Source organism: Lemur catta, chromosome 10 (assembly GCF_020740605.2).
Source record: "Lemur catta isolate mLemCat1 chromosome 10, mLemCat1.pri, whole genome shotgun sequence".
NCBI classification, from domain to species: Eukaryota; Metazoa; Chordata; class Mammalia; order Primates; family Lemuridae; genus Lemur; species Lemur catta.
Window position 1 is genome coordinate 70,495,251 of NC_059137.1, and position 15,911 is coordinate 70,511,161.

Here is a 15,911-nt window from a genome sequence, read left to right on the forward strand (position 1 = left end):
TTGCCTGGGCTAGAGTGCCGTGGCATCAGCCTAGCTCACAGCAACCTCAAACTCCTGGACTCAAGTAATCCTTCTGCCTCAGCCTCCTGAGTAGCTGGGACTACAAGCATGCACCACCATGCCCGGCTAATTTTTTCTATATATATTTTTAGCTGTCCATATAATTTCTTTCTATTTTTAGTAGAGATGGGGTCTTGCTCTTGCTCAGGCTGGTCTCAGAACTCCTGAGCTCAAACAATCAATCCGCCTGCCTCGGCCTCCCAGAGTGCTAGGATTACAGGCATGAGCCACCGCGCCTGGCCCAAAGAATCTTTTTAAAATTTATTATGCCTGGTTTTGTCAGCCTTTTACTTTTCATTCTCAAATAATATCTCCTCTATTTGAATTTCAGATATAGTGGAAATGCTGTTTACTCAGCCAAACATTGAACTGAACCAGCAGGTGAGACTGCTTACGTGGAAATTACTTGACACACCCTGCCGTGTTCTTGTTAGCACAGTACAACTTATGGGCTTCCAAAGTATTTTAATCAAAATACTATAAGCACATGGTTTAAAAATTATTATTTTATTAAAATTCAAATTGTACAAAAGCACTGCCCACTCCCCCTCATATATCACTTTCAGCTTTGACCTCTTCTTGTACATACCTTCATGTTACTAAGGAATAGGCATTTGGAGCTCTCTTGTCATGCATCGTCTTCTTACGTATTTTGGCTTCCTGTTGGGTAGGTGATGGGTTAAGCTTGTCAACTCTGACCTCCCAGCACCCGAACACCCAACCCTTGTTCCTCTCTTCTGCCCAATGTATCTTACCATAGTTTTTGGTTATATTACTACATAATGTTTGCATTATTATGGCTATCTAACTAGTGTTTACCATTTATATAACTTTTTGCTTCTGTGTTTAATTATTGACTTTTATTTAGGGTTTTTTTTTTTTTGGTATCTAAGATGTCTACACTGCTTTATACACTTTTCCAAAATGGATAAGTTAATTCAGTGACTTTGTTTTTTCTCCCTGGACTGATGCTTCCTGGAGCTCTCCATCCTCATGCTCCGGTCTGAGCAATTTGGTCTCTGCCGCCCTTTGCTGTCTTCCTGTGGATTCCCCTTTTACTTGTCTGCTGTGTTGTCTCTCCCCTTCTCTGGGTCCTGGGGCTTCCTTTTGTCAGAGAACATCTTCAAGTCGATTACTGAGAAAGGGGAGCCTGGGATTGATTATTCGGCTGATTGGAATTCCGGGTTGAAAGTCATTTCCCTTAGAGTTTTTTTGTTGTTGTTGCTGTTGTTTAGAAAAAATTTAGTTGAACATATGAAAGGAAAATTTAGAGACCCCCCCCCCCCCAATAAAACAGAGAAGTTCCTTTCCAAGGTGATAGGATATGCCGACAGGCTTCCCTGGGCGGTACTGAGGGCTGCGCACAAGCTCACGGTCAAGAGGCTTCCGCTCTGAGCCCCTGGAGCTGCAGAAAGAGGCTGCATTTCTGGCAGGGCCCTCAGAATTTTGAAGACATGGACTCTGGTATCTAGTTTGCAGGGTTGCTTCTGAGAGGTTTGATGCCATTTTGATTTTCATTCTTTTATGTGAGATCTGCTTTTTATCTCACTGAGAGTCTTTACTTTATCCTTGGTGTTCTAAAGTTTTACCATGGTGTGCCTTAGTGTGCATCGATTTCCAATAATTATGATGAACTCTTTCAGCCTGGAAAATTATCTTGTGTTATTAGTTTTATAGTTTTTATCTGACCATTGTCTTTGTTCTTTTGGTTCCGGAACGTCCTCTTAGATTCCAATCTTCTTAGTTTTTCTCAGAGATTTTTCTCACCTTTATGTTTTATTTTGGCTATCTTTTTAATTTGCCAGAGCTCTGTGTTGGTTTTCTGTTGGTATGTAGCAAATTACCACAAGCTTAGGAGGTTATACTTTTTGTGGGTCAGAATTCTGGGCATGGCATGAGTAGGTTTTCTGCTCAGCATCTCCTAGGCTGAAATCAAGGTATTGGCTAGAGCTGGATTCTCATCTGGAGCTCAGGGTCCTCTTCCAAGCTCATTCAGGCTGTCAGAAGCATTGAATTTCTTGCACCTGTAGTACAGTTAGTGCTCACTTATGCCATCAGTAGGTTCTTGGAAACTGCAACTTCAAGCTTGTCCATAGGTTCTTAGAAACTTGCAACTTTAAGCAAAGCCACATACACAGGTCTTTGAATAACATTATTTTCTTTAATGCCATTTTGTTATAAAGTTGGTGAGGAAAAATATTGGTGTTACGTCCTTTTGCTTGAAGTCACAGTTTTTGAGAATTTATCCATGATGTAAAGTCAGGACTTCCTGTATGTACCAAGGCCCTCAGCGTTTAGAGGCCACAGCGTTGCTGTTTGCTTTCTTCCCCGAGGCCAGCAAGAGAGTGATAATATAATATAATATGATAGGGATAACCTGTTATATTCACTGGTCTCACCCACAAGGGAAGGGAATTATACGGGGTTCTGTACTATGGGAGAAAGGACTTGGGGGCCATCTTAGAATTCTGTCTACCATAAGCTCTCACTTTATTCTGATTGTTATTTTTACATAGTATCTTTTTCTTTTTTCATGATACAGTATCATCTTACAGCTCACTGATGTGTTAATTTTAGCTTTGAAAAACATATTTTTTGTTCTTCACTCTACTGTGTCTTTTCTCTCTGAGATCCATTAATTTGGTTTGTTTTGGTTTATCCCTAAATATTGTAGGCTTTCCTCCAGTACCTGATGTCATTGTATATTCGTTGTCTTTTTTTTTTTTTTTTTTTGAGACAGTCTCGCTCTGTTGCCTGGGCTAGAGTGCCGTGACATCCTCCTAGCTCACAGCAACCTCAAACTCCTGGGCTTAAGCGATCCTCCCGCCTCAGCCTCCCAGAGTGCTGGGATTACTCAGCTTCCCGGAGTGCTGGGATTACTCAGCCTCTCGGAGTGCTGGGGTTATAGCCATGAGCCACCGCGCCCAGCCCAGTCCATTCATTTTTAAGCGTAATTGGAACCTGTGTGTGCTTGGTGGGGCTTCTGGCTGGTGGGCTTCTCTGTGGTGAGTCCTGCCTGTTTTGCTGGGTGACAACCACTGCTCATATAAGTACACTTCTCCCGATTTCCCACGTGGGGCTGTATTGCTTCACCCGAGACGTATCCTCCAGTCTCCTGCCCCTGAGGTTTGCACTTGACAGCACACACTGGGCAGTGGGGTAGGGGAAGGTAGCTGAGAGAGGGCCTTACTGTTCATTTGGTAGCTTTTTCACCTGACCCTCAGCTTTTGGTTTCTGGCCCTGTTGCCACCTTCTCTTGTACCTAGTGTCTACAGGCTTGGAAACTACCTGCTTAATTTCTGAGCAGGGTAATTCTGTCATCTGTACTGGGTCATCTGGCAGCAAGAGGAGAGAAAGGGGCTCTGGGGTTGTAATGACTTCTGAATACTTTCCACCAGAACTCTTGTTTTCACATCCGTGCCCCATTCCTGCCCAGCATACCCAGGAATCTCCAGTTCCTGCATCTTGCTAGGTTTCTGCAGGGGCAGATCTGTGTGCTTCTTCCTGGATCTCCCTCTGCAGGTGTCTGCATTTCAGCCTGTGCTCTGCCAAGTCTCTGTCTACTTCTCCATCTCCTCCATCTCCCAAAAAGGGCTCATTGCCCATCTCTTGAGTCTCCTTTCCTATTGTCTTTGGAATTTTACATGGTTCTATCACTTTGTTCTCATTTTAGGTTTAACTAAAATTAAACCTGAATCAATGTGTGCTTTCCATCTACTCTTTGTTTTAAAAATGGTACTTTCTCTTTTATCACCATAGAACAAGTTGGGAGACACAGCTTTGCATGCTGCCGCCTGGAAGGGTTATGCAGATATTGTCCAGTTGCTTCTGGAAAAAGGTAAAGTCGGTGCTGAGTTTATCTGGTCTTTGCTTACCCTGAAAAATAGGCTGTATTAGATTATACCATTTGAAATAGTAAGAAGAATAATAGTCTCCTTATTTTAAAACTGGGGTTTTAATCTCTACCCTGTATCACAGTTGTTATGATAAGATGAAATTATTGGGGTATATTTGTGTTACTTTTTAGTATAAATTAAAACCTTGGCAAGCTTTACAATTATATATGTTACTTTTAGTAAGAGCTTATTGTACATTTCTGCAGGATTATGGGGCCTTAGAAGGAAGGGGTGTGTGTGGTGTGTGTGTACATGTGTGTGGGGAGATCCTGTCTGAGAAACCTGTGGGTGAATTTGCTAAGGCCCCTGTTTGCTCACTAAAGTCTTGATAGATAAGAAAGAGTGCGGTGGCTCCAGTGTCCTGCGTGGAGCTGAGCAGGTGCCAGATGGACAGTGAATGAGAGAGCTTATCTTGATCCCCTGTTTTCACAAGTCACAGGGAACAGTGAAATTACGGACTGACCATCCTTCCATCCATTTGACCCACAAATATTAATTAATCCCCCTTTTTTTATTATTTTGAGGCAGAATCTCACTCTGTCGCCCTGGCTAGAGTACAGTAGCATCATCGTAGCTCACTATAACCTCAAACTCCTGGGCTCAAGCAGTCCTCCTGCCTCAGCCTCCCGAGTAGCAGGGACTAGATGTATGCCACCACGCCTGGCTAATTTTTTCCTATTTTTGAGTAAAGACGGGGTCTCACTCTTGCTGAGGCTGGTCTTGAACTCCTGAGCTCAAGCAATCCTCCCGCCCTGGCCTCCCAGAGTGCTAGGATTACAGGCGTGAGCCACCACGCCTGGCCATTAATTAACTCTTAAAGAGAGCCAGGGAGGTTACCCATACCACACCCTGGTCCCAAAGCCAATAATGTAGGATGTTTGAGTCCCCAAGCCACAAGTCATGAAATCACCGTCATTAGGGATCCTCAGAGCAAAGTGGTGGGATATATGAGGGGAGATGTTTTAGATATTAAGTATATTGATGATGTAAGCTCCAGGTCTAAGAGGTCAGACACCTCGAGGATCACTATTGCGTCCCTTAAAGGTTATGCCCAGGGCTGTAGTATCTCAAATGGCAGTCACTAGCCACTGTGCAACTGAGCCCTTGAAATGAGGCTATCTGAAATGAGATGTTCTGTAAGTGTCAAATGAATACCAGATTTGGAAGACTTAGATAAAAAAGCAAAACATCAAAATAACTTTTTTATTGATTATGAGTTGAAGTGATAAAATTGCAGATACACTGGGTTAAATAAAATATACTACTAAAATTAATTTTACTTTTTGCAAGTATGGCTACTAGAAAATTAAAAATTACATATATGGCTCACATTGTATTTCTCTTAGCTTGGTCAAGAAGGATCCAGGAAATAGTTGTGTTTCTTCTCTAACATCACTGTCTGAATATTTCCTGTCCTGATAGAAATCATGTGTATGAGTTGTAAAGTATAATTTAACATAAGATATGATTACTCGTGGAACTGTTAAGCTTCAGGAATTTTTTACCTGTAGCACACTGAGAGAATGAGGTTTTCCATATAACCCTACTGGGGATAGATCTGCTCAGGAGAAAGATTTTGACACAAGATCATCATATTACTCATTAAATGTACTATTTTTTCTTGCATCAATGTTTTTGTGCCTTTAAGTTTCGTGACACCTATTTTGTTTATCAAAGAGGGTGTGGTTGCAAAGAAAACAACACCCTCATATGCTGTGGCAGAACGTGTGTATTGGTAAAGCCTTCTTGGAAAGCATTCTTAACATCAGAGTTGAAAAAGGAGATGGTACAACTGATACCACGGAAATTCAAAGACATATTAGAGACTATTATGAAAAGCAATCTGACAGTATGGCTGAATTAAAAATGTACTTAGCCTTACATTTCAACCCCACTTGTAGGAAACCATTCTTCAGAAATACATGTGAACAAAGATGTTGTTCAAGGGTGTTCATTGCAGCATTTGTGATAATGAAAGTTGGGAACAGCCTAAGTGCCCATCAGTAGAGGGGTGATTAAATAAATTTTGGAACATCCACAAAATGGAACACTTATAAATGTTTAAATAGGTTGAGTGATAAGTATGTGTATTGATAAGAAAAGAGTACTATTATATGCATTGTTAAGTTAAAAAATCAAATTACATACCAACACATGTGGTATGATTGTGTGTATATGTCCATATATGTATTGTGTATGCACTGACACACATAAGGGAGAAAGGGACTCATGCTCATTTGTTAAGAATGGTTACCTCTGGAGAGGGTAGACCACGGGAGATGAAATGGGACTTATGTCAGCATATGTTTGTATTTTTTAATTTTTAACAGTGCAAATGTATTCATGAATTCTAATGTAATTTTTAACACGATAAAGACAAAGTGGGTAGAAGATGGTTTACAGGAACAATTAATTGCTTCTGGGTTTTATTATGTTGCCATTCTGCTAATTTGCATGGAAGTATACTTACAGACATAAAATATTAATCCCCTCAAGTTCAACCCAATTTGTCTTCTATAAAGAAGCAGCAAAGGGCTTATTGAATTTAGGCTCCACGGGGACAGTAAACTCCTCACTGCAGAGTTGACATTCCATCATCCTATAGGGACTCGAAGGGAAAGACTCTGTTTTTATTGTGCATAATTATCACAGATGTGGCAATAAATTCCCTGATTAAAGATGCCAAAAATACTTGTTTGAGAAATTTTTACTGTTTTGAAAAAGTTTACTTCTTGGTCAGAATCATCCTCCAGTTAGTTTTGCCAAAAGTGATTAGCTGTGGTGGAAAGAGGATCGGCTGCTACTATGTAGTCTTCAAAAACACCTAATTTACTTTTCTTGCGTTGGGAAGGTGCTAGAACAGACTTAAGAAACAACGAGAAGAAGCTGGCCTTCGACATGGCTACTAACGCTGCCTGTGCATCTCTCCTGAAAAAGAAACAGGGAACAGGTATTTGTTTTAAATCCTTCTTTCTCTTCTGAGTCATGACTAATGAGTTACCAATTTAGTATTGGGAAAAAGAGATAAAATCTTTAGGTGATTCTGGAGTTAAATATCCTTGCTCTAGATCAGAACCTCCAAAATAGAAGAACATACCCAAGTAAACAAATTTGAAGAGACAATGGATCTTTTTTTTTAAATTTTTTAAATTTTTTATTTGTTGAGACAGAGTCTCCCTCTGTCGCCCCCTCTATAGGGTACAGTGGTGTTATCGTAGCTCACTGCAACCTCAGACTCCTGGGCTCAAGGGATTCTCCCAGTTTGCTGAGTAGCTGGGACCATAGATGTGCACCACTGTGCCCAGCTAATTTTTCTATTTTTAGTAGAAACAGGGTCTTGCCCTTGCTCAGGCTGGTCTCAAACTCCTGAGCTCAAGCAATCTTCCCGCCTTGGCCTCCCAGAGTGCTAGGATTACAGGCATGAGGCACCACACCTGGCCTAATTTTATTATTTTTATTTTAAAGATGAGGTCTTGATCTGTTGCCCAGGCTGGAGAACACTGGTGTCATCATAGCTCACTGCAGCCTTGAACTCCTGGGCTCAAGTGATCCTCTTGCCTCAGCCTCCTGAATAGCTGGGACAACAGGCATGCACCACCATGCCAGCTGAGAGAATGGATCTTTTACTTTTTTTTTTTAATGTGTCTTTTGTTCCCTTGCAATCATTTTCTAATCATCTTGCTTGCTGTACTTTTCAGAGAACCATCATCTCCATTCTTCATTTTAATATGTATTTATCAGTCCTTAGTAGCAAATGTTTTTTAAATGAAGTATTCAATAGCTCCATGATTATATTGTTTCTTTTTTAAAATGGGGATACCAGCTGGACGTGGTGGCTCACACCTGTAATCCCAGTTGTTTGGGAGGCCAAAGTGGGAGAGTTACTTGAAGCCAGGAGTTTGAGACCAGCCTGGGCAACACAGAGAGACCCCATCTCTACGATAAAAAAAAATTAGCTGGGTGTGGTGGCGACCACCTGTAGTCCCAGCTACTTGGGAGGCTGAGGTTGGAAGATTGCTTGAGACCAGGAGTTCGAGGTTGCAGTGAGCTATGATGATGCCACTGCACTCTAACCCCAGTGACAGAGCAAGACCCTGTCTCTAAAAAAAAAAAAAAAAAAAAGATGGTATCAATAAACTATAATAGAAATTATTCTAGGCTTTGCCAAACATCTTAGACTTTATTCATAGTACTATGGGAAGTTTTTAAAAATAAAGTTTAGGTATACATTCTTAAAGACAAAAATATCTATTGATGTGGGAGAATAAGTTAAAAAAGGAAAGCTTGTGTGGTTGTTTTGAAAGAAACGTGTTAAAACACACTTGCGTCATTCATGATTACTCTTCAGAGGCTAGTTGTTTATTTGATCTCTCAGCTGTAGCCTGTTAAATTCTATCCTCCCTAGATTCAATCTAACGTAATGCCAAGAGAATGTGCCTTGAACTCTTCTTCCCATTCACCTTTCCTTTCCCTCCTGTTCATCATCAGCCTCCTGGGCCATGCCAAAGTCAAAAAAGCAGAAAAAAAGAAAGTAGAAGAAGATTTGAATGGAGGGGACATTAAATCCCCTGTTCCTTTCTTCTCAAGCTTTACTCTGCACTATTATCTTAGGTTCGACAATTTAATACCACTTTGAACTATAAGCCCCTAATTTTTTCCCCCACTATTTTCTGGAAAGAAACTAGTATAATGGAAGACTTGCTTTTTTAATTCCTTTGCATTGCTGCTCATTCTGAACCTTTTTAGTTTTGCTTTAGCATCTAAAGTTTAGACTGAGCCAGGTTGGTAGAGAATCACCAGATGACTTTTGAGAAAACATTTCCATTATAGAGGCTAAGTGCATTTGTTTCCATTTTCACTTGAGGGTGTTATCCCTGTCACAGCTCTTTTTGGTTTTTTTTTTTTTTTTTTTTTTTTTGAGACAGGGTCTCACTCTGTCACCCAGGCTAGAGTGCAGTGGCCCAATCATAGTTCACTGCAGCCTGGAACTCCTGGGCTCAAGCAATCTTCCTGCCTCAGCCTCTTGACCTTTCACAGTTCTTGACCTTCTATAGTAGAATACTGATTGCTTTTCTGTTTTTATCAGTTTAATTGAATTTCCATTAATTTTTGAACCCTTGGAAAACTTCTTTCTCCCTGAGCTGCCCCTTGTTTTATGAGAAGAGGCAATGTTAGGCTGGTCCATATTTCGTTCCTAGCAGAAGCAACAAAAGAAAGTCAGTCTGCTTGTCTCCTGCTTTAGTCAGTCAGAAACAGTGAGCAGGGCCCTCCGTCTTCATGGCTTGCCAGGTGAGCTTCCCAGAATTATCCTCTTTACCTATCATCAGTTTCCCATCATAGCCCTCCTCGCAAACCTGCTGTCCCTTTTGTCCTTTATTCCAGATTTTAATTTATTTTTAAACTTCAGTTCAGATGTGGTGTAAACTGTTGATTAGTTTGGGATTTCTTCTTTAAGCCATGAATGCTCACTGGCAGTGCACATCTTTCTTTAAAGTAATGACTGATGCATAGATGGGTATAGGTCCTACTAGGGAGTGAGCAAGCATTTGTCAGCTGAGCTGCTGCTCCCCAGCTGCCTTTGGACTGAGAAGCCACATTTGCATCCGGGTGGGAGAGACACTTCTGCCTGAGATCTGCTGCCTATTCCTTGCTGTCTTGGTTGGGTCAAGAAGTAGGACTGTGGCCTAACTTCCTTTCTCTGCCACTGACTTCCTGTTGCTGTGGGTAGCGCTCGAATGTCCTGCCTGAAGAGTTTCTTACGAGCTGAAGGTTATCAGAGTCTCTTGCATCTATGAGCTCCATCGTAATAGGCAAGGAAAATACCAAACCTCCTCAGACCCTGGACAGCTGTACTTAGGAGGGGTTGGAGCCGGTGGTAAAATCTTTCTTCCCCGTCATCTTTTGGCAGCCTTTATAGAGTCGGGCTGGGAGGTGGGTACTCTTTGCTCTGTTCACTCCAAGTGTGTTTTAGTCTACCTTCCTAAATTTGTACTGATTACATAATGAATTTGTTAATGAGGTAATCTTGGGGCCTGGCAGGCAGAACCAAGAAATGAATTTTCATATTTCAATTTTCAGGTTACTTTTTTCTATGTTTTTTCTTGCTTCATTTCCCCAATCATCTGGTTTTAAAAAGTTTTAATTTGTATTATGATCTTAGTTGGAATGAGGGTTGGAACATTTGGCCACAGAGTTCATTGCCAGGATGAACTCTAAACTGGAAAAGATATATTCTGGTATTGTTGTTGACTTTTAAAAGCACAGCTTAGATTTTTTATAGGGACAAAATAATTCATATGTTGCAATTAGCATGGAGGATAACTTTGATATGGGGCTAGGGGTAAGGGCCGTACTTGAGACTTGAACCCTTTAAATTTTTTCCCCAATCTTTAAAAAGTGGAGTATAATTTCCATTAAGTAAACTGGGTACATCTTAAGTGTACACTTGATTTATTTTATTTTATTTTTTACCATGCTTACACCTATTCACCACAACCCACATCTAGCTAGAGGACACTTCCCACACCCCCAAAAGCCTCTCTCAGCATCCTCTGCTTTTCTTACCATAGACTAGTTTTGTCTGCTCGTGAACTTGATATAAATGGAATCGAATAGTATGTACTTTTTTGTATCTGACTTCTTTCACTTACATTATGTCTGTGAGATTCATCCATGTGACTGTGTTTGTCCTGCTACCATTTATTTATTTATTGTTTGTATGTTTGTTTGTCTTAAGTGTTGATGCTTGGTTTGGGACATGGAAACCCAGGGCAATGGGATTGAGGAAAATGGCAGTGAAGTAGAGGAGGATGAGAATGCAGACAGGAGATAATTACCACACTGGCCATACCCTGAGGTTGGCTCTAAAGAGATACAGCTCGTTAGTCAGCACTTGGCCATGTGGGAAGTTTCCAGAGAAAACTAACTGCCTCAGAACAGTTCATGAAAGGAAGGAGAAGGAATTTATTTACCCGACTCATGCCTGCCTGTCTTGATTTCTATTCAGTCAGAGTTTGTGCCATGGCAAATCATATTTCTTTCTTTAATAGGAGGAACAAGATTAAAATAAAGAGCAGAAGTAACAACTGAAGGACACAGGATATCTTAAATGGGCAAAACAGGATAGCAAAGTAGAAGGGGAAGGAGCTTTGCTATTTGACTTTCTTGCTTTAGCTTAAAAAACTACTTTTTATCAAGTTCACAGGAAGACCTGAAGTTCCTTCCTAGGTGTGTGTTGGGGAGAAGAAAATATTAATATATTCTTCCCAGTTCCCTAGAGCTCCTCTTGAGGAGAATGTAGTCAACCTGGAATCTTCTAGCAGCTTGGAAACTAGTAAAATCCTGCCACTTGCCTTTGTTTTGCTTTACATTCACTTGTTCTTCCTTTCTCTTTCCTTCTCTCTCTTGTACAAGATAAATCGGTTCCTACTTCCCTTGTACTGATCCCCCTTCTCCCTTCCTTTTTCTCAATAATCATTTTTCTAAGCCCATAAGCATGAAGACTCTTTAAAAAAATATTAACATACCTAAAAATTAATAATTCCTTAATATCACCAAATAACTTGTCATTGTCCAAATTTGCCTTTTTTCTCATACCTGTTTATTTCTTTGTTCACTTATTTATCTATTTACAGTTTATTTAAGTCAGGGTCCACATAAGGTCAGTTTGTGATCGATAGGTATGTCTCTTAATTTTTTTTAAATCAGTGTTTCCTTTCTCTCTCTTCTTCTTCTCTTTTTAACCTTGAAATTTATTTATTAAAGAAACTAGGTCAACTAACTTGAATTTTCCAATCTGGACATTGCTGACTGCATTCCCATGGTGGTGTTTGTCATGTTTCTCTGTCATTTATGTTTTTGTCAATTGGTGTTAGATCTAGAGGTTGGATTCTATTTAGGTTCTATCAGTCAATCAATCTGTCTATCTATAATCTATCTTTCTTAGGGGTAGAGGGAAAAATATATAGAATATTGTGTTCTTTCATCAGAGGTACATAACATCTGGTTGTCACTCTTCCTGTGATATTAATTTCCATTGATGACCATTATCTAGATCTGATATTTCACTAACGGTTGCAAAATGATGATATTCTATTATAATTCAATCTTTTTCAGTTATTAGCTGGATCATTTTATAAATAAAAATTTTCCCTCATCAACTGGTTGGTTACTTGGTGGAATAGTTCATATAACAGGATAAGTGCTTGATTTTTGCCCTTTTATTTAGGAGTTTTTAAAATAATGAGCTGGTTCCCTATTGTTCTCCAGAGGGACCCTAATGAGTTCTTTTTGGTGTGTGTTGAAATATTTGATGTGCTTTAATCCATTACAATGAATAGCTTTATTGTACTGTGGCTAGTGGGGGCCTCTTTATGTTAGATCTTGAACTCTTTTCACATGATGCTATCTTTAATAGGATCCTTGCTTTATGGCATGACAAGAGTTTTAGGTCCATCTCTTATATTTCCTGCCCCAGACTTGGAATCAGTCCTATCTCCAAAGAGCTTAGCGAATATGGCATGTAGACACCATGATCTGAGTGCTATGGCATACATATATTGTGCTCCAACAATGTGCCTGTATTTGTATTCTATTTTTCCCCCTAAAATTATACCTAGGATAATCTTTTGCTATAAGAATTTGACTAGACAGTTGAAGATCAGGTATCTTCCTTTTGAGCCCTTCAAGGTTGATTTAACGTTTAAGGGGGTTCAGTTCTTTGTATTTTAAAACTTTTTTTTTCCATTTCAGTCTTTTGCTTCTGAATATTTTATTTTTAGTGTTTTCTAAAATGAAACCGAAGCATCTGTTGTCATTCTCTTTCTTTTTCTTTTCCCCCCTAATTAGTTATCTTTCACCCAGCGACCTTGCCTTCAGGTAAGGCTTCAGGCTGTGGATTGACTGAAGCCACTAGTCTTGTGCACTTGTCACCGGGAGAGAGGAAGTTGGAAGCACAGTGGTCAGAGTGCTGTGCTCGGTGCTGGTCACGCTGCACGTGGCTAGTCGCTTTCTGTCGGAACTGGACTGGACCAGTGGCACCTTAGCACCACATGCTTTTTGCAGTTCTGCGTGACTAAGGAACGTGTAGACAGATGTGTTTGTCAGCCTCTGTGGCAGCAGCAACTTAATAGGCTGCAAAACAAAAGTAGAAAAGATTCTCAGGGAAAGTACAATCTCTGGGTCAGATGGAAGATTATGTTTTTGAATTGTCAAGAGCTTTGAAAGTGAAAAAAAAAAATCTGAGCAATTTACAAATTCCTCTGTTTTACTTCTTCCCCCGTTTCTTCTAGATGCTGTTCGAACATTAAGCAATGCCGAGGACTATCTTGATGATGAAGACTCGGATTAATTCCCTTTTGGAGCTTTGAGATCTAAAACTTCTGTTGCTTTTGCCATTCTGAAACTTTGTCTTTGCCAGCAAGGTGTTGGTAACTGTAAAAAGAAAAAAAAAAAAGTGTATGTGAACATGCCAATGTTGCACTGTGTTTGAATAGAACGTGTACGTGACTAGTTCTCACCTTTGGTTTGCCAATAAGTGACTGGATACTTTCTGTGTAAAATACATTTAGGTTCACCAGAGTAGAACAAGAAGAGATTATTTCTATTTATCAAGCTAAAGGAATTTTAAGAATTTTTTTCCTTAAAGAAAAATCAAGATTTTCTTTTTTTTTTTTAGTTCTTTACCTCAAGGATTGAGATATTTTGAATGGATTTGTCAAAGGGGGGAAATGCTTATTATAATAATAAACCAAAATACTTACCAGAAAATCGTCAGCTCTTCTGACAAAAATAAACATTTTAAGAGACTTTACTCCTTTTGTCTGTTTCTGTGTTTATCACTCGTTGCTAATAAATAAATAAAGCTTTTTATATTTAGGGTAAGAACTGATTTTTTAAATTATATGTTGTATTTATTAACACAGGAGAATCATGGTAGCCACAGTTCTGTTCAACTTCCTATATCTGCTTTGCTTAAAGTCAAGGTAATAATCATTGAGAAGATACATGTCTAAATAAAATAGATAATTTTAATAATTACGAGACTTTCAGTTTTTATCTTCAAGGTCATACTTACAGTGAAGAAACCTTAGCAACTCATGCAGTTTGATTAAGATTTGAAAGTTTAAAAAATTGATTTTCTTGTGGACGATGCCATGGTTTTCCATACGGAGTAGTCAGGAGCCATGAAATTGTTTTGCATTCGGTTTTTCCCTTGATAACATATGTTTTCTCAAAGTATGGATCTAGTGCATAACAATTCAGATTCTTTTGCTGAAACATCGGTTAACATTGCAGAGAGCCTTCTATATGACTGACATGACATTTCCTTTGAAGTTCTAATTTTGTATCACTACAGTGATGATAGTAATATTAAAAATGACATGGCCATTGGAATTTGCCTAGATTCCCGGCCCTAGGCCCAAAAGTATATTTTGCAAGATGACTTCGATGTGAATTTCAAAAAACATATTGATGAAGAGAAGAAAATGTGTGAAGAAGGAAGTGGGTTACCTCAGGAAATGAATAACTGCCTCTATCAGGGTCTCTTCTGTCTGTGACTGCTTTTTCTCTGTGGCTGCCTTGAGAAAGGACACCCAGAGAGGCCAGTTCGAGGTCTTTCAAATATCCCAATAAATTTTAGGAGCAAGGAGTCTGTACTTCTAGTGACAGCAAAGGCTGAGCATAAATTCTGAAACTACTCAAAGAGGGTGTTTTATTTTTAAAAAAATATATTACTAAGTTTAATTAAACCATTTGTATTTCTTCTTAAGCATAAACTTGAAGATAGGAAATCCTTCTTAAAGTTGTATCTCTTCCCATAGAACCTTTAAAGATTTTTCTTTAAAATGTGGCTTGTGCCTTCAAAAAAAGCGTTTGGAGAACCCTGTAATTTTTTTGCTCTTCTGTACTTTGGGCCTGTGGTAATTGGAATAGGTGCCAACTAAGCCTCTTAATTTCTTAACATGGGCAGAGATAATACAGGTTGTGTGACTACAGACAATTTTCATCACAATACTGTGTGCTTGATTTAGATATTTGTGTATCTGAGGGAAAGCATAGTGGAGATTTCACTATCATTGCTTTTAACATTGTTGAACTATGAGAAACTCTAAAAAGTTGGCCAACTATAGTTTTTTTTGAAAGGTAGAGGAGGACTTAGGTATATGCATGATTTTTGGGTGAAACAGGACAAGTCATTTAGTTGTGGATAAACCTCTATAGGATTTTTTTTTTTCCTGCTTGTTTATTTGGCCTAGCTGATCTGAGCTTTCTCAAGATTGCTTAGTGCTGAACTCAGCAACAAAAATCAGTTCTAGGAACTCACCACTGCTCTGACCGTGCAGAGGAGAGCTTTGATTATGTTCTGGAAATGACTTTGGAGGTTTTGCTGTAACCCGAGCTTTCTGACAGTCACTGTGGCCTGAACTGCCTTCCTGGCATCACATCCTTTAGACAGAAGATGCCTTCCAGCCCCTTGGGCAGCGACAGAGACAGACGTGTTTAGCTGTAGGCCCAGCAGCCTGATACAGAGAATAGTCTTTATCAGGGGTTCCCATTTTAGTTTCCTTTCTGGGACTGTTCCGTTGCAGATTGTTGCTGGACTGACATACATGATAGCTGGCAGCTTCTGAATTTTTTGTGAGCCCCACTGGCTCCTTTTTTCGGTAGACCAGTCCTGTTATTATCCGAAGGAAAATGCTGTGCAAAGCAAAGGTGAAATTATTTTTTTAATCTTAAAAAACAAATTGGAAGTAATTCTGAAAATGAAATTTCAGATAATTTTAGGTAGAAGAAAATGTAATTTTTCCATAAGAGCCATTTATGTAGAATTTCTAATTGACCAGTAATTTTTCTTACTGTGAGCACTATCTTTCTCATCTTTGTAAATGATGATTTCTTTTCTGATAGGTTTTCGTACCTGACATTTATATTTCATCTCGCATTTCCCTATTG

At 39.4% G+C, this 15,911-nt stretch overlaps 1 protein-coding gene across 1 annotated transcript in view; it reads left to right on the forward strand.

Annotated features, from left to right (window-relative positions):
• OSTF1 (osteoclast stimulating factor 1) overlaps positions 1-13,767 on the forward strand; it is a 47,983-nt gene extending 34,216 nt beyond the window's left edge. The window contains exons 7-10 of the mRNA XM_045562585.1: positions 392-441; positions 3,820-3,898; positions 6,808-6,906; positions 13,247-13,767. Of these exons, the coding sequence (XP_045418541.1) occupies positions 392-441; positions 3,820-3,898; positions 6,808-6,906; positions 13,247-13,305 (287 nt within the window). The 3' untranslated portion in view covers positions 13,306-13,767. The remainder of the gene's footprint in view (positions 1-391; positions 442-3,819; positions 3,899-6,807; positions 6,907-13,246) is intronic.
• The last annotated feature ends 2,144 nt before the right edge of the window (positions 13,768-15,911 follow it).